This window comes from Aplidium turbinatum, chromosome 17, assembly GCF_918807975.1.
Source record: "Aplidium turbinatum chromosome 17, kaAplTurb1.1, whole genome shotgun sequence".
Lineage (NCBI taxonomy): Eukaryota > Metazoa > Chordata > Ascidiacea > Aplousobranchia > Polyclinidae > Aplidium > Aplidium turbinatum.
This window is the reverse complement of record NC_137488.1, coordinates 7,570,000-7,595,746: the sequence shown is the minus strand read 5'-3', so window position 1 is coordinate 7,595,746 and position 25,747 is coordinate 7,570,000. Positions and strand designations below refer to the sequence as shown.

The 25,747-nt window shown below is 37.5% G+C and overlaps 2 protein-coding genes across 2 annotated transcripts; both read left to right on the top strand.

The window, feature by feature from the left end:
* Positions 1-19,070: 19,070 nt before the first annotated feature.
* LOC145786527 (HAUS augmin-like complex subunit 1) lies at positions 19,071-21,487 on the top strand. The gene has a single exon (XM_082598196.1). The coding sequence runs from the start codon at positions 19,100-19,102 to the stop codon at positions 19,943-19,945; it is 846 nt and encodes a 281-aa protein (XP_082454322.1). The 5' UTR covers positions 19,071-19,099; the 3' UTR covers positions 19,946-21,487.
* A 188-nt stretch (positions 21,488-21,675) lies between these two features.
* Positions 21,676-25,746, top strand: LOC145786528 (uncharacterized). Its single transcript, XM_082598197.1, has one exon. It carries the CDS (start codon positions 23,029-23,031, stop codon positions 23,791-23,793), a length of 765 nt encoding a protein of 254 aa, XP_082454323.1. The 5' UTR covers positions 21,676-23,028; the 3' UTR covers positions 23,794-25,746.
* The last annotated feature ends 1 nt before the right edge of the window (position 25,747 follows it).

The following is a 25,747-nucleotide window of genomic DNA, read 5'->3' as shown; positions in this document are numbered from 1 at the left end:
TGCACATACATCACACAGTAGCCTACGACGATTGAGGTTTGATATCCAGTTTAAGTTATTGTTTCTTGTCCTGGTGGGTGATGGAATGGATGAGCTGGTAGATGATGATGTCCTGATGGTGTTGATGAAGCTCTCATCCCCTTTTGCGACGTGTCGTGTTGATTATGGAGTATTGCCTTTGCTGTTAATATCTACAAACATAAAAGTACAGCACATGCAATCGATATTATTGTTAGGTAAGCCTAATATCTTTTGTAAATATTTTCGGATTTCTACTAAAATCTTCACAAGAATGCAAGAAAGTCTTTCTACGTTGTCTTTCTATTGCGTGTTCATTTTGCTTAAATGTTGTTTTAGTTTGTGAATAAAAAGTGACTTTGTATCAGTCTTTCTAATTGAAGAAGGAAATTCGTTCCATGCTTTTGCACCTGTGAATTCTATTGAATGTTGAGTAAGCGTTTTTGAGAAGTATGGAATGTTTAGAGAATCATTATCATGGTTTCTTGTAGACAGGCTGTGAACCTCTTTGACATATTTAAAAAGGTTGGAGAAGCAATCTGGTAGTAAATTGTTGTGAAATTTAAACATGAAAACACCAATTTCCAGTTTGAACAATTGCTCAATTGATATCGGGATCTTGCTTCCATGAAAGATTTTCATTCAGAGTTAAGCCAAGGAAACTGATATTTTGTACTCTCTCAATTGGTTGATCATTTATACTTAAAATTTGCTTACACTTATTCGCACGTAAACTGTTAGTATCAAATACCATGTATTTTGTTTTGTTTACATTGAGTGATAATTTATTTGCTACAAGCCATTTGACAACTTCTTGCATTTCTGTATTGGCCGCTTCATGCAATTTATCCACACTCTTACCTGACATCAGAAGATTTGTGTCATCCGCAAAAATGATAGAATCAGTGCAATTTAAACAATTTGGGAAGTCGTTAATGTAAATTATGAATAATAGAGGGCCTAAGATAGAACCTTGGGGCACACCACACTTTGTCTCTAATGGAGTTGAAACGCTACCAGAAATTTCTACTGTCTGAAAGCGATTATTTAAGTAGCTTCGAAACCACTGGAGGGGTGTTCCTCTGATACCATAATGATCATAATGATAAAGTTTTGTCAGAAGTATTTCATGATTTACTGTGTCAAAAACCTTTGATAAATCTAGAAAGATGCTAAGGATTGCTTCTTTATTTTCCATTGCTTTGTAGATCTTGTTGGTTATTTTGGCCAGTGTAGTAGCCTGGTTCATTGAGTGGTTATGTCTACAACCAAACTGCTGGTTGAAAAAGAAATTTAGCCCACTGCAAAGGCTTTGTTAAAAAAACGGCTTACTGGCAACTTTTCAATTGTCTTTGTAAACAAGTATTCTTTAAATATGCTCTATGTAACATTTTCTAACCGTCTTCTGTAGCTCATTGTACCAGCTGCACTACAAAACTTTCTACGATTTAAAAAAAAAACACATGTTTAAAGCACTACAAACTACCGCCCTGGTAAGGTCATGAGAATAAGACAATCGCTGCGAGCCTTCATTATTATCCTGGCTTCAGCACGTCTTTACCGACGGAGAAAAGGCGGCACTGGGAAAGCTCAAGGACTTAATTTATTGTGTCTGAAAAAAGCCTCGTTGACCTTTCTTTCCGTGCCGACGTTTCATGCGATAGTAACAATATAACATATCAAAAAGTTCATTCTCTGAGTCGTGACTGCAGGTGTTAGTAGGCTTTCACTCTTGTCGATATCATTATCAATGTGGTATGTTTTTCGCAAATGTCGAACTATTCCTGCTTTGATTTTTTCAAGCATTGTTTCCATAAAGTATCTCCAAAAACGAGTCATTTTTTTCTTTTTAAATTAAAAAGTAGCGGGGAGCTGGAGTGCAACTGAAAAAATTTAGCAAACCACCGGAAAAAAATAGCGCCGCTACTTTAACAAAAATTTAGCGACGCTATTAAAAAATAGTCCGCTACTGCCCACCTCTGTTCATAAAGTAGTCAGCTCAAGGCAAAAGTTGAGCGTAGAAGTAGCTAGAGCTCACATTACTTTTGATTACTTTTTTAGTACCGGTACTGTAACTGTAACTTACATTACATTTTATGCACGGTCAGTTACGGAGATTAGCAGAGTGAAGTTTCCGATTGTTGAAGTGTTATTCCATCTTGCAGGGGAAGTTATTCCATCTACAAGTTGCCGCTGAATGGAGAGCAGTCCTGAAATGCGTTTCTCAAGCTCACACCCAGAGAAAATCAGCGCCAACCTTATTAACACGGCTTATGAATCAAATGATTTCAATGGACTTTAAGCACTTTAAAAAATTATTTCTTTTAGCTTATTTTTTTGGTCGAAAGTTTCAGACACAATGAAAAAAAATCCGCAATAATTATATTGCTCATAACCGTTTTTACTCTTGACTTTGAGGAATCGATATGTTGGAAGGAATCCATTGATTGATAGAGCAGCTAGCCGACAGCAAATACGGTAAGCTGGGCTGCTAGGCTATAAGTTTATAGCTATCATTAGCTAAATAAGCAGGCTTAGTGAAGTGTTTAGTTTAGTTGTTTTTATTTAACACTATCAAAGCAAAAACAATACACGTCAGTCGTCAACATAGAAAACGTCGAGAGAAAGTAGAAGCGGCAAAACGCAAACGTTTAAACGTGCTTGTGACCGAACTAAGTTGTTAAGTTGAAAGAAATGTGTAGATGCATAAAAGAAAAGTGTAGCCTAATCTGAAAGAGTTGTATGTGTTAATGAATAGTTTTCTTATCTAAACAGAATATATGGCGATAAGGCAAACCGGGGCGTGTTGTCACAGATTTGGGGTTTTTTGATTTGTGCTTTTGCGATATACAATGCGAGTGATTTGGTTATATCATTCGTACACTGTCCACTTACACTTCCTTTTGCCACTAGTTAAACTTTTTAACCGCAAAAGGATTTCAAGAAAATCAAATTTTTGTAAAAAAAAAAAAGGTAACAACACGCCCCAACACCAAACCTAACAGTTTAAAGTAGATGAATTAGTTGAAAGAATCAGTTGGCTCCACATAGGCTATACCTAAAGCAACTGGAGGGGTGACAGTTGATGAAGCCATGCGGGGACAGTGACGATCGGTGAGGGAAAGCAAGGAAAGCAGTGCTTACCTGAGCGAAAACTATGCAAAGTAGGTTATAATGACTGAATTCTAGGTTTAACTTCTTATTATTTTTATCATGTCTATTTTAACTTGAAAATTACTGTATTCGTGACTAGAATTACTCGTAACGCTTGTGAGTAGTCTAAATTCTCACCAAACCGCATGTCTTGCCTATAAATGCCAATTAACGCAAACGCTTCTGTCAGAAACAATCACTGAGGCTCTAGGTAAGCAACTATCAAAGTTGCTTAACCAGATTCAAAAATGTCAAAAAACGCCTTCGTTTTATCCAATCATCACTCGTTTTGCAAAACGTCACCAGCTGCTTAGCCAATCAGATGTGTTATGGTGAGACCAGGTGAGTCTTGCTTTCCCAGTGACGTCAATGCATACATTCGCTAGAGCGGCTATAAGACTAACTCGTCAGAATGGTGCTCGTCACGGTACACAGCACAAGCATCATAATGCCGAAATAATTGTTGCTGTTTTTTGATGTCTCCTCGCCATGTACTGTACTTTAGCCTACTAACTTTCATAGTCATGCCTTTGCCCTTTTTACAGCGTTGATATAACGTTACTTCGCCAATGAACGTTCAGGTGCGGCTGCAATATTTAGTTTGTTAAGCTTCTATACTCAGGAGGCAAACTTATCCAGCTTTTTGTACAAATTGCTTGCGGTTGTAATGTTTAGACCTAAGTGTTAGTTTTTGTAGTGTAGGCCTAACTGAATATCTGAGAATGAATGAACATTCATGACGAATTAAATATTTAGACAACTATTATTCCATGTTTAACACTGGATTTTGGTCCTGCAACGTTAAAATTAAGATTGTTCATGACTTTTAAACATTAAATGGATGTATGATCACGACATAGGCGAAGCACAATTTGACAGATTTTTATGTTTGATTTGTTTTGAAAATGCTCTCAGAGCGCACCAAATTGGAAGTGTTTTTCAAAAATTTCTGGGGGAGGCCCCCCAGACCCCCCGCTGGAAGTATTGCCTTCGGCAACACGCCTTCGGGCTTCGCCCGACGGTTACGCCCTTCGTGCCTAGGCCTACTACCTTGCTGCAGCATATTTACAAGTTGCTTTCCCAACGGTTTAAGCCACCGAACGTCACTGTGCGGGGACCACTGAACCTCACAACCAATACAAAAAAAGAAAAATCAAAAACACGAGCATTCAATAAACGTACGGTGAGCTTATTATACAATAAACTATTACAGTTTTTCGTTTGTAAATAAAATGAACAGTTCGCAGCAACGACAGTGGTGTAGTTTTAAAACAAGAATTGATAAATGATAGGCTAACTGATGGGTTTAGGAATATACACTATACCGTACGGTAATGTAATTATTATTTGAACATTATATTATAGTGATGATCAATGAAAATAGTCTTGATGACATGCGAGTGACTTCGGTATCGGAGAGGGATGGAGTTTCTTGGCGTTTTTCAAATGAATTTCCAACCAAACTGCTGGAGAGTGTTGCTTCATTATTGCAGTACCGTATTCTTTACAAACAAATCTATACAACAAAGTAACGAGAGTTAAAAGGTTCTTTGAACAAGTACAATATAGGCCTACGTAGTTCAGCTAATTAAAAGGCAAAAGGCGTATTGCGTTGGTAACATATTAGGCTACTGTTAGCATCTAATAGCAGTCTATTGAAATTGAATAATTTTAGGTGGTGGTGGCAGACGCACGACAGTGACTTTTGTAATAAGCTAAGCAGATAGGCTACATGGTGTCAAACAGTAGTAGCCTACTTGAAAGATTTAATATACAAAAGTTGACGCATGCTAATCAGCTTGAATTTCAGTCTCACAGTCAGTATGGGAACTTGTGCCACTTTTGCATTGTATAGGCTCTACAACTTGCATAATTCGACCATGTGCTGTTTGTTTCTGTCTCTGGAATATAAACCATTGATTGATTTTTGTTTGTCGTATCCAGGTTTACACCTGGGGGTTGACGATTTAGATTAAGTGGACGGGAAGGCAAGGAAGCCAATCTTCATGTCCATCTTCAGGCATGCCTTTAAGTGTCTTGCCAAAAACACAGTTGCATGCTCATGAGCGGTGTCGCACCGGCGGCCTTTCGATTGCCGTTCCAGCGCTCTCACCACTCGGCTATGCAGCCGGCATTGATTGATTGATAGATACTGTATTTGTTTGGCCATGGCAACTCTAAAATGAAACTTGCGCATTTTTTTTGTAACTTTGCAACTTACGCAGTGTTGCCAACCTTGCGGTTTTCCAACAAATTTAGGCTTTTTTGTGAGTTCGCATATTTTTTTTAGTTTGCCAAGTTTCTTGTTTTTTTGCTAATTTAACGTTTTGTTGAATTTGTTTTTGACACCAAAATTAAGATTTTTTTTAATGTATTCAACATTACATCCTTTCTTTTCAAACTAATATTGGCTAGAAACTAAAAACCGTAGTAGAATAGCTTAAATAAGTGTCATTCTTTAAATAAACGTGATGTATGAACTGCAAAAATTGTATTTAAATTTTTAAACTGTCCAACTCCCTGTTTGATTGGTATTGGATATAAATTATTTGTACCAATATTATTTACTGGTATCAGTTGCAATATATTGTTTTTGTGTTGATTTGCCTGTTTTAGGCTTGCTTGTTAGATTCCCTTGTTTGTTTTTAAAATTACCTGGCATCACTGCAACTGCGTGTCTTGCAGGTCTTGATGAATGGTGGGTGGACCGTGGGATGCTGGTTAGCTTTGTTTTGTTTTGTTTGTCATTCATCAATCATTTTATTTTTCGTCATTAACGCGTCCGGGACGAAAAAGATACTAACTACAAAAATCGATATAAACCTACCAGCACGTTAACGAACGGGAAAAGATGGCAAAACCTTGAAAGGTTTAAAACGTGCCTGAATGAAAAATTATGTAGTAGGCTATATGTCAGTAGTTAGCACGGCCACAAAACCCAAAAGTTTGTTTTTCATATCTTTATCCTGCATTGCGGGAAAGTGGACTTGAGCGCTATGCATCGGTGTACGCCTTCCGACGTACACCTGACCCACGCTGCAGCCGACGGCAATGTCTGTTTCCGGTTGTCTACTCTACTTATGACTTAAATTTGGTACGGTACTACCCATTACTCGAAATCGATCACTGGGTAGAGGCAATTATCGTAAAGTTTCTTGCCCAGAGAAACCAAAGCAAGTGCGGGTGGCTGGAGTCGAACATGCAGGCTCTCGACTGCGAGCCCAACGCGCTAACCACTCGGCCACTGCTGCTGGGATTGGAAGTTTGGAACAGTGCAAAGCAAATGAACAAAAGCGCGACAGAAAACGAAATATTCTGACAATATTAAGCAGATTGTTGGAATGAAAAGCATTCCGGAATTACTAAGAAAAGCAAAAAAAGAATTAAATGAAGGAAACTTACAGCTGATCAATCTGTAGAAGAAGCATTACTGTATCCCCAAGGGCCAACAAAAGATAGGCCTAAAAGTTAAGTTGGCGGTTAGCTGATTTTGTGAGGCGCTTCAGGCATTCTCTTGTAACTCATGATGCACGCTTATTGCTTATCACATCAAGGTCACCAGAAATATGTAACAGGCATTGTATACAATGAAGCACCCACTCATATAATTGTCACCAGCGCTAGGGCGATACCCAGAGCACATTGGTGGTAACATTTGATCCAAGTACACAGTCTTCTTTCACGTGTAACATTTATTGCAATAATAACCAGAAATTCAAATAGAAATTAATAAAGGGATAGCGTCGTTTGTGTCATTCGGACTGTGGCATATTAAAGTCGTGTATCCGTAGACCACACAAAACTTGGTGCAACACAATCGACTGCAGCTGACCTGTCACAGAGACAACGCACCACAACATTACTTGGTGCAAAGTTCATTTCATCCATCTACCGTGTGATGTCTTGTGTGGATAGTTTTGTTTACCAGTGTTAAATTCCTTTCAACATATTTTTCACTGGACACTAGGTACCAGTACTGTAGTTGTGATGCAAAAGTAATCTTATGTTTAAAACTACAAGCTACAAAGAAACAAAAAATCTTACCTACATTTGGAAGTTAGACATTGTAACAATGCTGTTAAAACTTTTTTATCAAATGGAAATTTCTCTGAAATATTTTGCTTCAAACAGTCCCAGCAAAATTTTGGGAGCTGGTATACAAGTCCCCCACCCCTGGCAACTCATGACAAAGACAGGACTCGACCAAACATATAGGGTGAAACTACTTTACCTTTGCTTTACTGTTCTCACATTTCAATCCACATGTTTTGGTCAATTCCTCTTTATCATGAGTTGCCAAGGGGGGGGGGGGGGGGGGGGGACTTGTATACCAGCTCCAAATTTTGTTATTTGAACAAGAACATTGATCTTTAAAATAATTTGATGTGCAATCACAAAATTTTAACTAGTCAGTCTATGAAGTTGCTTTAATTTAAAGTATCGTACCTACCATAAAGGTACAACATGATGTGTTAAGATGCAACCTATTTCGTCCCCTGAACAATTTGTACCCCGATTTTGTCCGCTGAAATTGGGCTACAAAGTGTTCTGGGGACGAAATAGGTTGAATCCTTGGCTTAAACATTTCTAACCCTGACATCATTGCATAGCACAAACAATAATTGCTGCGAGAATATAATTACCAGCGCATTCTAGCGCTCATCTAGAAAATATTAATACTGTATCAGTGTATCCCTTTGCACCTTTTATTTAAGCATAAAAGTTTTGAACTTTTTCGTTGCTTCAACATTTGATGACATTGAATCAGCATAACAAAAGTGAATTCTTCGCTAAGAATGGATGGGAGTGCCTACTTCTACACTAATCAGCAATTTAGTTCAAGTCTTACATCACAATGTCTGGCTTTGATCTCCGAGTAATATTGATAGGGCAAGGTTGGTTACAAAACTAGATTATACGAGTAGGCTAAGGTTTGGTATCACATTAAGAAAGAAAAGGCACAGGGGAAATTCTATAAGTGAGAATGAATATGATAAACCTACTTGCTCTTCATTACATTTGCTCACATGACATGCAAAAATGAACCTAAGGAAAAAAAACCAGTGAAACGTTTGACTCTTCAAGCGCAGGCCGTCGGTCTGATGAAAGCCTTTCAGAGGGACTTTGCTGAAATTTTAAAAAGTCTTCTAAACCAGGGGTGTGCAACGTGCGGCCCGCGGGCCAAATGCGGCCCGCGAAGAAAAATTGTGCGGCCCGCGAAGATGTGCCAATTTTGAAATGCCAATAAAATAGGTGTGACAATAAATTTGAATAGCAGTTTTCTTTAGAAAATTATGCGTCTTGACTTATTATGTCTGCCAAGAGATAACCCCTAATAATGCCATAAGAATAACATAAAAAAAACAACACATTTTTGTTCCTGCAACTACTAGAAACCATATGTTAAATAAACGTGCGGCCCGCGGTTTCACCCAGTTATTTATATATGGCCCTCCTGTAATAAAGGTTGCACACCCCTGTTCTAAACTGTAGATATAGTTCAAAATAAAGTAATTAAGCATGACGATCGATCTTAAAACTGGTGTGTCCGCCGTGAGACTTAATTTGTCAGCCGAGATAGCTGCTCAGACCGGACACGTTTGTCCGCTGTCAACAAAATCGAATTTGTGGCCTGCAACCTATTTCGTCCACTGAAAAGATCGAGAGAAATTTTGAATTGTTTGCGGCAACTCCGATCAGCGACTTCGGTTCTGTTGTATTTTTTTCTCGATCTTTTCAGGGTACAAGGTGTTCAGATGACGAAATAGGTTGCACCCATGTCTTGTAGCTTAATGGATATGGATACGTTAAATTAAAAACCAAAAAGTAATTTGTAGCTGATCAACATGAAAATTTTTTTTAACACAATCTTACCTATGTTTGATTTCGATATGAGAACCAATCAATTTTATTCAAATGTATTAGAATTATTGTGAGATCATAATCTTGCAGTTATATAGACTACGGTACGGTATTTTTTTTGTATGTAACTTATGTTTTCTTGTTTTAAAATTACAAAGATCACTTTTGCATCACAACAAGTGTCTTGTGGAATAAAATATGATAGGAATTCGAATTGGTAAACAAAAATATATATATGCACTAGGGTGGTCCTTATATGTAGTCAAAAATTTAAGTTGGAGGAAATTGTATGGGCGCCCCTTACATTGATTCCACTTGATGTAAAAACACTTACTGTGAAATATTTTCTATTCTAAACGAAAATTAAGGTATGCTCAATGCAAACGAAATTTCACGTGGCTGAATCCAATTAATATGATAACACAAAATGTTAGCGGTTATCAAATGTTCTACAAAAAAACAATATGACGAATGTCTCTTTACTCTTCTACAATAGTCTGTCTTTCTGATTCTCAACAAGAGCAGCTTTAGTTATGTGGGGCAGTTTCTTTCGGTGCTCAGCCACTACTTGGAGGCTAAATTGTGTTTGTTCCTGAGGCATTCCATTATAATTCAACAAATCCAAATAACCACTAAGTCTTCAATTTTGATGACTAAAGCATATGTTATAGTATGTGAAAAATGCATCTCGGCAAAAAAAAAATTTGAAAATTGGACAAGCGGTTGTCGAGATATTGCGTTCTGAAGTTTTGTGGCTGTCACCAGGTGGCGCTGTTGATGTGCCCAATGTTTTTTCATTTTAGGGTTATATTTGAGGTAGATAGTCGGTTGAAGTGTTTATTCCACCATTTTTCATGATGCAGAATTCAAAAATGATGTCAATTTTAGTCTACAAGAATTAGCTAAGGAGTTGTGTGGCATTTAAAAAAAATTGGGGGACCAAATGCCAACCCCCAAATTTCCATGTGGGCAACGAGATATCCTAAAAAAAATTTTTGTTCTTTAAAGTTTCTTGCGTATACTTCATGATAATATACTGTCATAGGCGCCGGGTTTTGAAAATCGCCGGGGGGGCAAACTTTCTAACCGACTGATTGCTTACATTCAAAATGCTGATGTTTGTTTGTCAGCATTAATGTTTTTTGCGTCTATATGCCATTGTATATCGCCAAGCTTTATAATGTAGGCTCAGGCCTCGAAATTCACGGCGGACACCGGACATGTCCGCCGTCACAGCATGTGATGGCCGCGGAAAGTACCATCTAGATCGGTCATATTTGTCCGCCGAGAAATAACACAGGAACTAGCGATACAAATCGTCATTGCATAGCACGAACGATTGTTACAATAATATATTTTCCAGCGCATTCTAGCGCGCATCTACAAAATGTGAATACTGTATCCCTTAGCTTCCATTCAAGGAGGAAAACTATCGATCTTTACATTGCTTTAACTATTGATGACATTGAATCAGCGTAACAAATTCTTCGCTCAGAATCGATAGGAGTACAGGTACTTCTACAGTCTACACCAGTGGTTCTCAAACTTTTTCAGCTTGTGGCACATTAGAAAAAATATAAAACGCACGCGGCACACTTGCAAAAAAATAAAAGTTGCTTTTAAAAAAATTATTTTCACGTGTCAATGCGATGGATGTGCTTCTTTATACCAATATAAGCTTTGACTGAAACGAGATTGCATTGTTGACAAACATATACCCGAATTTCATCGTCAATTTCAAGCAGTCTCTCTCGTTTACAGCTTTTAATTTCAGTCAAAACAGAAAAGCCATGTTCATTGTTCACATAGCCATGAAGATGCAAATGGCAATATAATTTTGATTGCTTTTGCACGGAGCATGAAACAGAATTTGGAAGCAGACAGCCAAAACATATCCAAGTTTTTTTGTGGAAACAGCGTTTGAAAAAATGGGTCGTTTCGTAAATCAATGAGCTGTTCTTCTTCTGCAGAAAGATTGCTTGATTCATTGCTTCCAAATGGTGGGAAGTAATGTTAGCAATAGCTAACATAGCAGCCCAATAGTGACGTGGCAATTACCCTGTTGTATCGGCAATGCCATAATTGGTTTCATCGTCACATGCTTATTTATCATCTATAGAAGGAGTTAAAGTGCTTTTAAGTCGCATGCTTGTCTGAATGGCTTATTTTAAATATTTATACAGTTCTTTTTCAAAATTTCAAAAAGTTTGCGGCACACTTGAGAATCTGTGGCGGCACACAGTTTGAGAATCACTGGTCTACACTAATCACGCGCAATTTAGTGCAAGTTTTACGTCACAATGTCTGGCTTTGATCTCCGAGTAATAATGATACGGAAAGGTTGGTTACTAAATTAGATTATACGAGTAGGCCATTACAGCAAGATGCAACAAAATTTGTTAAGTTTTGGTATTACAGTAAGAAAGAAAAGACCCAAGGAAAATTCCAGGGGTCCCACTCAAGGTTTTCCTATTTTTTTATGATTTTATGCCAAAAAAGCCAAAATTTTTATGATTTTTTTATGATATTTTTGGGCTATTTTATGATTTTTTTATGATTTTACATCAGAGCTCGATGTTTTGTTATATTTAATTTTTTAAAGTTTTTCTTATTAGCCTACATTTTAAGCATAAGAAGCGATTACGGAAAAAACAGTCAATGCAAGTCATCACGTCAAAGCAAACATACAGCTTTTGTGTAGAAGTAGAAAACATAATATAGGCCTAGGCCTTACTCGACTAGTGGCCAAAGTGACCCTTTGGAAAACTATAGCGGCCATTCACAGTATAAGTTAGAGCAACCCCTTCACAACACTGAATTGGAAAATGATAGGATGTAAACAAAATTTTCAGACATTTTCAATCGGATGAAACTGTACCATAAGATTCAAATAATCAGCCAGAATCGAAATATAATTATATAAGTACAAAAAACCTAAAAAAATCAAGTAAATCAAACAACCACAGTGAATCAAGAAAATGCAAACAAGTGAGAGAGAGAGAGATGCTGATTGCAAGTCAGCACAATTTCAGGATACTTCACACTCACAGCAAGGCAGTTGAAACATTTCACGAACAAAATAGAAATGAAAGAAATAAGACTGAAAATGGCAAGTTTGTTCAATTTCAAAGTCACCTTAAGTTGTTGAGACAAAGTTAATTGGTAAAGAATTCACTTTTACGATATTTTCTTTTTAATTTCAGTTTGGAGCCTAGCAAGTAATTTCTCACATTTTCTTTTGCGATCACGGCCGATGTCAATTCTTGCTTCAGCTGCTTGAAGAACTTTCCGGTCCAACGCTTTGTTTGACAATGCCTCCTGAAGCTTTGCATGCCCATCTCCAATAATTTTATCAGCAGCTTTAATGCTTTCTTCAGTTCTTCGAATTTCATCTTCAATTGTTTCGATTCTCTTTTGTTTTTCTGCCATATTGTTGGCTTCAACAGTAGCCTGAGCACTTTCTTTCTCTTTTCTCAATTTTTCTTTCAGAACTCTTGGCTGCTCAAGGTCAGCTACATACTTTGCACGAGCACCCTTCACTTCTGAAACTAGTGTTTTGTTAATGGGAAAGTTTACCTCGTCATCATACCGATTTAGTTCATCTTTCACCATTCTCAGTGCAACAATTGTGTTTTCTTTAAGAGTACAACCATGTGGATCAATCAAAAGTTTATTAATGGAGAAACCTCTTTCAGGACTGGCATTACAGTGACTTAATGTTAGAACACACTTTGCCAGACTAAACAGTTGGGCATATTTTTTTTATCCCAGCATCATCTAACAGGCCTCCAATTTTTGTCCAATAATAATTAATTATCTTGTAGGAAGACACTTTTGGTAGGGGTGTTAAACCACATTTGATTAGCGCTTGAGTCCAGTAAGAAGATTGAGAATTGGTGTTATTGCTACTTTCAAGATCAGTCTTCTTGTAAAACTCATCTGGAATGTCCTCAGATTGATACCGTAACCACTGCAGTCTTACCTTATCACAAAGCTCTTCTCTTGAAACAGATACATCAATTGCAAAAGCATTTGCAAGGCACTTTTCAAGGCAATTGGAGACTGTCCAAGTTAGATTGGCGATAGAAGTTGTAGCTCCAACATCATTTCTTTTTTCTGGGTGCAAAATTGTGCCTGCTTGATAACAGATGAATGTAATGGCAAATGATGTAAAAGATAACTTGTAGCAACCACAAAAAAGTTTATACACTCAGATTTAAATTTCTTCTTATCAGCTTCAGTAAGGACTGCAACATCACTGAGTAAAACTTTTGCTCGTGTTCCAGCATCAATCAAGTTCAACGGCTTCTGAAGTTCTTTGTTTGAGACATCAAGCAAAAGATTTTCTGACTCTGTGGATGATATGCTCTTTTTTTTGATGAATTTACTAAGCAAAGCCATGATCAGATAGCACATTGCTGAGTAAAGAATGTGAATCAGTGGCTCTTCACATTGGAATAGGACTAAAAACCGGTCAAAGTCACCAGAAGCAAACGATACAAATGAAATATAAGCTTCAGTCAATGGATCCTTTAATGCTTCTGAAATCCTTTTGTATCTCTGGGTGAATGCAATGTTTGACTTAAAGTTTTTTTGCTTAGGCAAAAACTGCAGGAAGTAATGTTTTAGATTTGGCCATTGCTCAACAATTCTGACAGCAACATATTTCATGGAGAGCCATCGAGTCTGAACATGTTGCATGGCATATTGAGCTGTAACTTTAGTTACCTCTTCCAATGATACATAATCTTCATGACGTGCACTTGAAAGTTTGAAAAAGAAATGCACTTCATGGAAAAACCCATCCACATCAAATGAAAGCTTTAATATTCCTTTACGAAAAGCTGTATGAACAGGATGCAGGGAACAATAAATAATTTAAAATAATTCTCACACATTGCAAGTATCTTTGCTTCAAGAACGCCATGATAGCACATTTTGCTGGCCTAGTTTTGTTTGAGTTCAACCGCTCACGTCAGAAGTTACAGTTTCTTCTTCGCACAACTGGACATGCTTTTTCGTCCGAGATAAACAATTGCTGGCGGACATTAGCATATTTTTAATATTGATTCAATGTCTACCAGCGCTGAATGTTCATTCGCTGACTGAGTTTTTGTCATAAATATGAAGTTAGGAGTTTTTTGCCATCGACCTATACTCGAGTATATAGTATACGTTACGCTCCTTATCTAATTCCAGCTCCACAGGCAACGCTGGACTTGATTACGCAACCACATGTTATCCTAATCAAGCGCATTCCACAGACGGCCATCACAATCGGTATTTTATGCTGTCATCATGGTTGGAACTTCACAACTATTACACATCACACTATTACAAAATTTTTGATTTTTACAAGCTCAGTTCTCCATCACCTAAATTTTATGATTTTTTATGATTGTGTCTAAATTTTATGCTATTTTATGATTTTTTCCAAATCAAGCCAAATTTTATGATTTTTTATGATTTTATGCCGAGTGGGAGTCCAGAAATTCACTTTCGCTCACATGACAAGCAAAAATAAACTTAAAGAAAAAAGCCTAGTGAAACTTTGCACAGCAGAAAATAGTAGCGTTAGTGTAGAAATTTTCCGACTTCTGCCCAGAGCATTGTGACGCAATAAGCCACACGACCTCGTTCGGTGGAAGTTAATTAGTTATGTGACGTATTGACCAGCTACACAACGCTTTGACTCTTCAAGCGCAAGTCGTTGGTCTGATGGAAGCCTTTCAGAGTGATTTTACTGAATTTTTAAAAGGCCTTCTAAAACCGTAGTTATAGTTCTGAAATGGAGAAGAATTATTATCAAGACAAAGTGATTAAGCATGACGATCGACGGCTAAAACTGGTGTGTCAGCCGTGAGACTTAATTTGTCCGCCGAGATAGCTGCTCAGACCGGACACGTTTGTCCGCCGTCAACAAAAACGAATTTCGAGGCCTGTAGGCTGCTTCGAATTATATGCTGGTCACTTTGAACTTTAGCTCTTAATACGCGTAGATACTAAACTGAGCAAACAGCAAACCGCACCTCGTTATTGACACACCCAAGAAAAAACAAAGCAGAAGAAATCAAGAAAAACGTTTTTCAATCATTGTTACTATGCTTCAACGGCACCTTGCTGGCGTTTATCAGCTACCATACTTCTGTTTCTTTTGTTATCTTAGGAGCAGCGCTCTTGTTGCAACAAGTAGATCTTTTAATTGAGATCGATCCGCAATGAAGGTCAAACTAACGCAAATGTGAACTTAGAAACATTTGATTTCGGATTTTTTTAAATAATTTGCGGAGGGCAGCCACCCCGAGCTAAATTCACGGGGGGGCGCCACCCCCCTGGAGTCGGCGCCTATGTATACTGTTTATTTATGAGACTTTTGTCCTTTTTTCACAATGCAACCTTTTATCAAAGACTTGCATGAGAAGTTATATGATCTATTAATGCAATATTTGAATGATGCGTGCTTATGATGTCACAATAACAAATTACAGATTTCCCCAAAAAACTTTTTTTGTTGTGAAAATTGCCCGGGAAAACCAGCCCTTGTTTCAAAATTGCAGTCAAATTTTGTTTTCCCGGGCAATTTTCACAATGAAAAAAAGTTTTTTTGGGAAATCTGTAATTTGTTATTGTGACATCATAAGCAAGCATTATTCAAATATTGCATTAATAGATCTTTGATATAAGGTTGCATTGTGCAAAAAGGACAAAAGTCTCATAAAAAAATGTTATACTATCATGAAGTATATGCAAGAAACTTTGAAGAACAGAAATTTTTTTTGGGATATCTCGTTGCCCACATGACAATTTGAGGGTTGGCATTTGGTCCCCCAAATTTTTTAAAATGCCCCATAACTCCTTAGCTAATGCTTTTAGACTAAAATGGAGACCATTTTTGAAATCTGCCTCATGAAAAATGGTGGAATAAACACTTCAACCAACTTTCTACCCTAAATATAGCCCTAAAATCAAAAAACACTGGGAACATCAACAGCGCCACCTAGTGACAACAACAAAATTTCAAAACGCGATATCTCAAAAACCGCTTGTCCAATTTTCAAAAAAATTTTTTTGCCCAAGTTCAAATTTTTAAAACAACAAAATATATCAAAACCAACATTTTCTGAAACCTAGTGGTTACATTTCTTTCTAAAATTTGTTGAATTATAATGGAATGCCTCTCCTCTGATTTTGTCCGCAACCCATTATATTCCTAAATGAGGGCTACACCCCTCTCTGCTGTGTCATTCGTAACACGAAGTGTTCCAACAGTTTTCTGGGCCTCAATGAATGCTGGCAAACTGGACCATAAATTAGGATCTTCTTCTAGAAATGAAGTTAAAATACTCAAAGTCTCAAAGAAATTCTTCGTGTTTTTTGTGACGAAGTCAGGGATCTCCTACGTTCGTATGTCTTGGTCTGACAAACTGACTTGCTTGGCTGGATGTTCCGCTCCTTGTTCAACCAATGCCTGAACCATCTTTCTCTTGTCTTCTAAGGAAATGGAGGCATCAAAGAATGAAAATCCAATAGTTTCTTCAGACAGGTACCATAAGTGTCGTTTCAGTTTCTTTAGGGCAGCGAGTGATACTTGGTCACCAGATGCCAACAATTCTTTAGCTAGTTGGTCATTCTTTGGAACTGAAATTCCAAGAGGAGAAGAAAACCAGCTTTTAATATAGAACTTCACTGCAAAGATACATAGGTCTTTGAGACCCTTTAGCTCACGCTTAGTCAGGCAAAATCCACTGTTTCGGAAGATGAATATCTTCATGGTGTAAATGAGACGAGGCATAAATCTTGCTCGGTGCATGGCTCCAGGCTTCATGAATCTTATCCCTTCAGGTGGAAATCCCCCTAAGAAGATAATCGTGATTTCGAGAAGTTTTCTGTAATCATCTCTGGGATGTTTGCTGTCTAGCTGCTCCTTGGCATAGGACAGCACCCTCTGCTGAGTTTCAGTATCCAATTCATCCAGTACAACTTCATCCTGAATTCCAGGAGTGTAGTCATGATGCTTAACCTTAGGCCAGAAGTGCTTAAACCTCTTGAATGGCTGTATTTTTAGGGCAGATGAAGGGCCAAAGCAAGACGAAAACACCTCCTCAAGTATAATCTCATGAATATGGTGGCGGCATGCCAGATACAGAGTATCATGTTCAAGCTTTGCTTCAAGAAGTGCACAAGCTCCTTTAAGTCGTCCAGTGTTGGCTGCTGTGGTGTCAAAGCTGAAGGCCTTAATGTCTTCCCTGATATTCCACTCATCAACAGTCTGGATTATGGCATCACATATGGCCTGTCCTGTGCCAAATGGAAGTTTAGGTACCGCTAGAAGCTGATCAACGCCATCAGAAGAAACTATAATGGGCAGTTTATCAACTTTCTCATCTCCTGTCAAATCAAGCATCAGCTTTCCATCCCAGTGAATCGTTAGTGGTTTTTCATAACTCTGAAACGCTGCTTTCAGGTCCCTTGACCTATCTTCACGATACTTTCTGCGATATCATCGAAGAGAAGAGCGGTTAATAGCAAATTCTGAAAGATTCAAACCTGTTGCAGATAGCACAGATGCTACAGTGTGAACTGCATGCCTATCACTGATCCTACCTCTGTCAAGAGAAGCAAGGACATCTGGTTTGAAAAATTTCTTTCTGCCACGTTTTTAAAGAGGTGAAGGTCTGAAGTCAGATGATGAAGGTCGTATGAAATCTTTGTCTCCTTGTGAATCCTCTTCACTTGATGAAGAGCTGCTCTCTAGAACAACTTTATCAAACAGTTCCTTCCTGGCTTTGTCACTAGCAATTTTCCGTTTCTTCATTTGTTTCACTCTTGTTGCCTTTTCATTCTCTCTTTTCTTCAGCTTCTTGTCCAATCCTGCCATATACCCTCTCCTGCCAGGTTCCCGTTGAGCAACCAAAAATTCTATGTCCTCTTGAATGTCAATCATTTCGAGAGCATTGCCATGAGCAACATCAAACAAATTTGGATATTCTGCAGTGAAGATTTTTTCATTCATTTTCTGCGTGTCGGTCTTTCTATTCTTATTCTTTTTAGGTTCTCCCATGCTGTGATAAGACCATCCAACTTCTTAATTGCTCTTCTTTCATCCCGTACTGGAATCTTTGCTCGGCTTCAGTATGCGAAAAGTTTCTGGATAGTATGCTTGGCTGCCTCCCTTTTTGTTTCCTTCATGATCTTTAGCCGGTAAAAGTACACGGCGAGAGCATCATGCACAGATGGCAATTTTGAGCCAGTAAACTCATCCTTCACTGGCCCAACTAAGTATATCTCAGACTGTTTTCTTGTAGATTCTGCCATTAACGCTTACAGTACCTGAAAAAACAAGACTATTATATTATTATTAATCAGGCTGCTACAATATTCAGTAGCATACTCAGCAGGCAAAACACGGCGCAGAGTGCAGACATAGCATTGTGACATCACTCAGTACGATTTGGCTGCACATGTGTTCGGCGTGTCTATCTCGTGATCACGGCGTGGAAAAGAAATGCTAAAATTTTTTATAGTTTGAAAGATTTGAAATAAGGATCCCCCTATAATAACTATCGTTATTAACTTCTCATTTGATGCGAGCCCCCAGTAGAATGAAAGTGCAGTAACACATGTGCACCCACTGCACCCATGCCTCAATGCTATTACCGGCTTAAGCCGTTACGCGTAGAAAGTTTAAGCTCTTTGAGCACACCTTAGACGTCGATGATTTTGTTTTTTAATTAGAGGTTTTCCATTTTAACCAAATTGGAACAGCTTGAGAGGGCGCCCGCTTAAAAATTCAAAAGTTGACAAATAAGGACCACCCTAATATGCACAAGATATGCTCAATAGGTGAAACATTGTATCGTGTTTTGTCAAGTCAGTCGTGCCAGAATATCCAGATTCCCTACCCTTTACTATGACAAGCTACATGCAGAATTCACATTGTACAGTACAACACTTGTAATACATAGTTAGAAAATGCAAACTTCTGACTCTGTTAACCTTGGTAACTATATTTTAATTTTTTTTGATTTTTAGGATAAGTTAACTTTGGATTGCTCTTTCTGCTAAAATGACAGATATTTCAGAAAAAGAAAGGTTTTTGAAGGTTGACAAGTGGCTCCAAAATGTGCTTGGGTGTGAAGAGATTCCATCATATGAAGTCAACGATGAAACACTTTCAATTTTTGAAAAAATGATGACTGATCATCAGGCTCATATAAATTATCACGATACATTGAAAGAACAAATCATTCGAGAAAAGTTGGAATTCAATGCAGAAAAAGAAGTAACCAGTGAGATCTTATCAGCTGTTGATATGGAACCGAATCGGAGTTTAAATCCTAAAGCAACCAAGTTCCTAAAATGTTTTTGCACCTGTATGGAAGTGGTGGATACAGTCTTGCCAACTTTAGAATCAGTGATTGTTGCTGTTACTGAGTTACATGATGATTTAAATCAAACAAAAATCAGCATCTCAGCTGCAGAAACTGCTTGCCAGCAACTTGACAGTGACTTTGATGACAGTAAAGAACTTAAAATGAGATTGGAAAAGCAGTATGCAGATCTGGAAGCAAAGTTATATTTGGAACAGAAAAATGTTGAAGCGCTCAAAAAGTCAATGAAATTTCACTCTCTAAAGAAGAAAGATTATGAAAAGAAAATTGTAGAGTGTGGAGAAGCTTTAAAGTCAGTGGGTTTTTCAAGCCATTTTGCCCATTCCGAAGTTGTTCAGTTAGGTGAACAGTTCCATGATAAAGAAACCAGTTTAAAACCACATAAACTGCAACTGGAGTCCTACCGGAGTTTACCACCTGACATCAATTTGGCAAGACTAAAGCTTCATCAAAAAGTAGAAGAATTAAAGGGAATTGAAGAAGAACTTCACCAGATATTTCAGACCATTTCCTTTTCCTAAAATTATTGTTCACAGTATTTTTGTATGTTTTTGCTGTGAAGTTGTTTGTTAGAGATAAATGCGTCTGTTCATCTAATTTCACCATGCATATGTAGTCAAAATAGGAAAGCACTATTTATCAGAGGCATGTCTCTTAAATTGTTTAACTGGTGCTACACCCGAAATATCATACTTGCCTTTGTGGGGTAGGTACTGTTCAAAAATTTATAGTGTCATTTTTATCGCTTAAGTTGCATAAAACAGTAGATTTTTTTTAATTAAAAAAAAGAGTTTATGTCATTTCATGGAGTGAAAAGCAATTCTTGGTGTATTATTGTGTGTAGGACTGTAGGTATTCTGTTCTACTTGAAAGCATAGAATTTATTTGCTGTGTGGCAATTTGTTTTTAGTCATTGCAGTATGAAATTAAAGAAAGTTCTAATTAGTGAATCTCAGTGATTTGATAGCCAATTATTGATTGCTGTTGTAGGTGAATAGCCTATCCTTTGTATGTTTGGTTTTTCTTTGTCAAAGTCTTAATATGCCTGCTCTATTTGTTTTTAAGTAAGCTTTTTACAGATACTGACGCTTAAAAATGGCATTTTGAGTTGTTAGACAGGTTCACATCTTTTAGATGCAGACAGTTGGGTGCCTGCTAAATTGGTGCGCACACTGTGGCATCAGAATATTTGAATATGGCGCACTGTGGCGCCTGGTCATTTAGGTGCTCAATTTAAACTCATTAGCATTTATCAGAAATGCTTGATTATACGACAGTCATCTCCCCGCTGTGTTACAAAGTGAATTTCACTTTGAAACATATCAGTGTGCACTGGCTGACTAATCTATGCAAGTTAGGGCGTGACAGCTGCCCCATGATTTTTGAAACTTGGTTTCACAGAGCCTACCTTTTTTTTGTTGGTGAGTAGGGTGGTCCTTAGTTGTACACTAAAAATTTTTTTTTTGGAAGTTTGTTGGTCTGACCCTGCCAAAATGTTCCTTTTGGTTAAAAAACACCATGTGTAAAATTTCATTGATATTCATTAATGTTTAGAGGTGGCTCAATGGATCCGAAATTCCTCCCAGACGAGGTATAGAATGCATAAGTAGTAAGCACTTCCATAGTTGCTCTTTGCCTTTGCCCAACACTCACATGCCTGGGTCCCCCACTGTGTTCCTTAACAGTGGGTATTAGCTGCTCAATGCTCATCAGAAGGGGTGTCATGATGACCAATATCACTTGTTGTTGCCCAGTAAGGTCTGCTTCAAGGTGTTAGCAAACTTTTTTGCGGTGGTCAGCAACTACTCTCAATGCAAACTGCAGTTGCTCCTCGACCTTTGTGAGAGGGCTAGAGAAATCCTCAACTAAGGCAGCGCCACGTTCAGCGTGGTCGTTAGTGACAGCCAATGTGCTGATGAAGCTTTTTGCAGCAATGAAGCTAGGCTGATCCTTCCACGGAGCTGCCGGATATTCAAGGAAACCAACCGAAAGATGCAAGTTCTTAGAAGGAAGTGTTCCTCATCGTAAAGTCGATTACAGTCTTCTCTTGAATGAGGTTTAAGTCGATGGTTGCATGCTTCAATGGCTCTTCTTCCCCTTCTTTCTCTTTCTTAGCCACAACCATCTTGTCCTTGGTGCCATTGTCCATAACGCCATCTTCTTCGCTGTAGCGTTAAATTGCCTAAACAGTAAACACAATGTTAGTGTTCAGTTTCTATGCTTCTAACAAAGCAAAACATGAGGTAACTTAGGTTTAAACTTTGAAGAGTTACAGCTTCTGTACTTTTCCAGGTGTTCCTAAGAAGAAAAAAAGTGAAAAAGATAAAACATTCAATTCATATGTAACAATTTTTCACAAATTTTTTACAAAAAACGGGTTTTTCTCAAATAACTTGAAAAGTACACATTTTAGGCAAATATTTTCTTCACAAGTCTAATACAAATTAGCTTATTCTGCATCGATTGAGCTATAGCACGACCTTCCATCATGTCTAGGAGCCGAGATATAGCAAATGCATCGCTCACCCCCCAAAAACTTTAGTGGCCACGGGCCACCTCTAAACCTTGACCAATTTTTTTGAAGCTTTACAGGAATCTTATACAGGTAAAACCTCACCACCAAAAAAAAGGTAGGCAAATTCTGAAAAGGTCGGGGCGGCTGTCACACCCTAATGCAAGTACAGCCAAGAACCCACTTAGGTCGTATGGCGAGTACCGTAGGTGTAAGAGTTGTAAGACAACGCTCTACTACTGTTGATTATAAACGCATCTCTACAGGACATATACAGTACACCCTGGCTACAAATTGCAAGCATAGTTGTGCAACTTTGCTTAATTGGTACTGTTTTGCAGTTCTGCTTTGTTGCAAATGACTAGCTGGTAATGCAATTGCTAAATTTTTCACTTGCTTTAGGGTATACTATGTTTTATTGTTTTTAAACCTAGTCTGGGTTTTTGACAGAAAACTAAGTTACTCTTCACTTAAGCTTACCACTCTCTTAAATATACGGTATGTTTTTTACTGATGTTTAGTGAACTCAGCCATGTTCAGAAACTTGAATAGTTAATTAATGAAACTTTTGCTGACGCAAACCTGGACTACCAACAAACAAATAAATGTTGGAAACGCGCATTAACCAGAGCATACATTTTTCTGTTCAATATAATATTTTGTGTGAAAAGCATTGCCTTACCTGCCAACTGATATAATCTGTCGTATTACCATGGAATAGCACCTAAATGACCGGGCGGCGGGCGCGTACTTAAATCTCGGCGCCACAGTGTGCACACCTATTTGGCAGGCACCTAACTGTCTGCACCTAAAAGACGTACTCTGGTAAGACATGATTACATTTACACAACCAAGTTTTCTTTCAAATGCACAATTGCACATGGAGTCATCATAGCTAGACATAGTCTTTCAGAATGTTTTATTCTTTTTCTTACACAACATGTCTAATTGCTATTTTGCTTTCAATTTTTACACGAATGTATCTAAACAGTAACATCTGTTATTTTTAGAAAACTTTCTGAGCAATTTTGAGTAACTTCTTTTCATTTACATAAGAAAATCGTGTTAATAAAGTGAAAATTACTGCATGCAATGGCCAAAAAGGCGGGGTCACAGAAGTCACAAAAAGCAAAGAAAGGAACAAAAAGAAAACATGCTTCCACCACAGAAACAGCTCAACTTTTACCGGATTCTGACCCAGCTGCATTTAAAGCAATGTTAATGAATGACTGTATGGGTGAATCTGATGCCACAAGGAAGACAAACAATATGGGAACTTTGCAGCCCAGTGCTGATGTAAACGTAGAAAGTGAAAATACTCTTGATTTAGGTATTATTCCAAAGAAGAAACGAAACACAAAGAGGTCCTTACCATCAGTTCCAAATTTACAAATGGACAACTATGCTACATTGTTGCCAGAAAGCCTACCAGATATTCAAGAAAAAAGTGAGCAAAAAACTTTAGAACAGGTTACTGTGCCTAATAAAGTTGAGAAAAAGAAAAGAGGAAAAAAACACAAAATAAAAGAAGCCACAGTTGAAAATGATAAGGAGGAAAAGTCCAATAAAGAAGGTGAATGTTTACAATATTTAAATACATGGAAAAATGATAAAGCAAGTTGGAAGTTCAACAAAAGATTACAAGTTTGGTTGCTGAAGAACTTATATGATGCAAATGCCATCCCTGATAAGCACTTTTCTATTTTACTTGAATATTTACAAGGAGCCAAAGGAGCAGCAAAGACTGCAACTATAAAGACTGCAGAAGCATATTTTTCTGAAAATGACAAGCAATCAGATGCAAATGAACATAAGTTAAAAAGAGCTCGTGAAATTGTTCAGTTTCTTTCGGAATAAGTTAAAATACATGAAGTGGCGCAATTTGTTCAACTTGTATTTTAATGATTTCCAAAAGCTAACTCGAAATGGAATTGTGCTCTGTTTTATATTTCGGTGACTCTTTTTGCATACAATTAATCACAATAAAGCTTTAATATGTGGCTTACTTTTTATGAGTCGTGTTTCAGCATATTTTTTTTACAATATGGAATTTTGGCAAGCATGTGAAAGCTTTTTTCCTATTTCCAATTAGCTTATGTTAAACTGAATTTTCTCTATCATTCTGTGGCATGTCTGCATTATCTGGCCAAGTCCAGGGATATCTGAGATATATTTGACACTAAGTTTAAATATAAACAGTGGGGTTTTGTCAATTAAGCACTCTGTTGCTGCGAAAGTTTTTGCCACTGTGAAGATAGCTCTTTCAGCAGATAGTCTTAATCCAATTTAATTCATTCTTAGATTCTATTGAATGAGAATGTTCTTAGTTTGCTGATGCTGAAGGTCTCATCAGGTTCATAATTGATCATTTTGATAACAACTATATTGATTTTATGTAATTTCTTCTGCTTAACAGTATGTTGGCACTGAACACTTTTTAACAATGCAAATGGTTTCAAAAACAGACAAAAATCATTCCATTAAGATTACTGAAAAAGTCAGCTTTGTGTTGGTAAAAACTTTTATCACAAGCCCCCTATTTTACTTTTTGCTTTAAACATGTTTCCTTATCGGCCATGTATTTTGGGAGCAAATCTTTTAGGCGCAGACAGTTAGGCGCCGGTCAAATAGGTGCGCACACTGTGGCGTCTGGATATTTAGGTGCGGAGCACTGTGGCGCCCATTCATTTAGGTGCTATTCCTAGTAAAGTCTGCAGATTGTATCAGCTTTGGCAGGTAGGGCAATGCTTTTCACACAAAATGTTACATTGAACAGAAAAATATGTTGTTTTGTTAATGCGCGTGCATTTATTTGTTGTTAGTCATGGCTTCAGTGAGTGAAGCTGCTTTATCTGGCAATGCTTTTCACACAAAACGTTGTATTGAACAGAAAAATATGTCATGGCTTAGGTGAGTGAAGCTGCTTAAACCGGCAATGCTTTTCACACAAAATCTTATATTGAACAGAAAAATATGTTGTTTATTTAATGGGCGTGTTCGGCATTTATTTGTTGTTAGTCCCGGTTTGCGTTGGCGAAAGCTTTATCAATAAATTATTCAAATTTCCGAACATGACTGAGTTCACTTTTAGTTATATAAGTCAAATAATAACTACACTAAACATCAGTAAAAAATATACTGTAGCCTATATTCAAGCGGGTGGTAGGCTTCGCTTGAGTGAAGAGTAACTTAGTTTTCCATCAAAACCCCGACTAGGTTTTGCCAAAGCTGAGCTAATACAATCTGCAGACTTTACTAGGAGTAGCACCTAAATGAACAGGCGCCACAGTGCTCCGCACCTAAATATCCAGACGCAACGGTGTGCGCGCCTATTTGACCAGCACCTAACTGTCTGCGCCTAATAGACGTGGACCCTGTATTTTTGGGTGAAAATTTTCTATTTTTATTACTGTGTCAAGAATTTAAGTAATTGTAAGTTTTTTTTTTATATACTGTACATTATAAGCTGAAATGATGAGCAAAAAAGAAGATAGTGTACCGGAATGCACATTATAGAATATGCAATTCAAATATACATTTCATCTCTCTAAATAGTCAAATATTACATTGATTACGATTGCATACTTATGATATATATTTATGATTACGATCATACCACAGTTATAATTGCAGGAAAGTTTGTTGTGTTGAACTACCACCAGACATTTACAACTTTAGTCGAACTAGTTGATTGTACAGTAAATTTATCGAATGGCGTAATATGATTAGGCTACCCACTGCCAATGGATCTTTTTTTTTTCAAAAAGCATTTGCCTTAAACTGCAAGTTGAGCTTCCACATTGTATTGTTT

Excerpts from the sequence above, each read along its gene's own strand:
- LOC145786527 (XM_082598196.1), top strand. The coding sequence starts at position 19,100 with ATGACAGATATTTCAGAAAAAGAAAGGTTTTTGAAGGTTGACAAGTGG.
- LOC145786528 (XM_082598197.1), top strand. The coding sequence starts at position 23,029 with ATGGCCAAAAAGGCGGGGTCACAGAAGTCACAAAAAGCAAAGAAAGGA.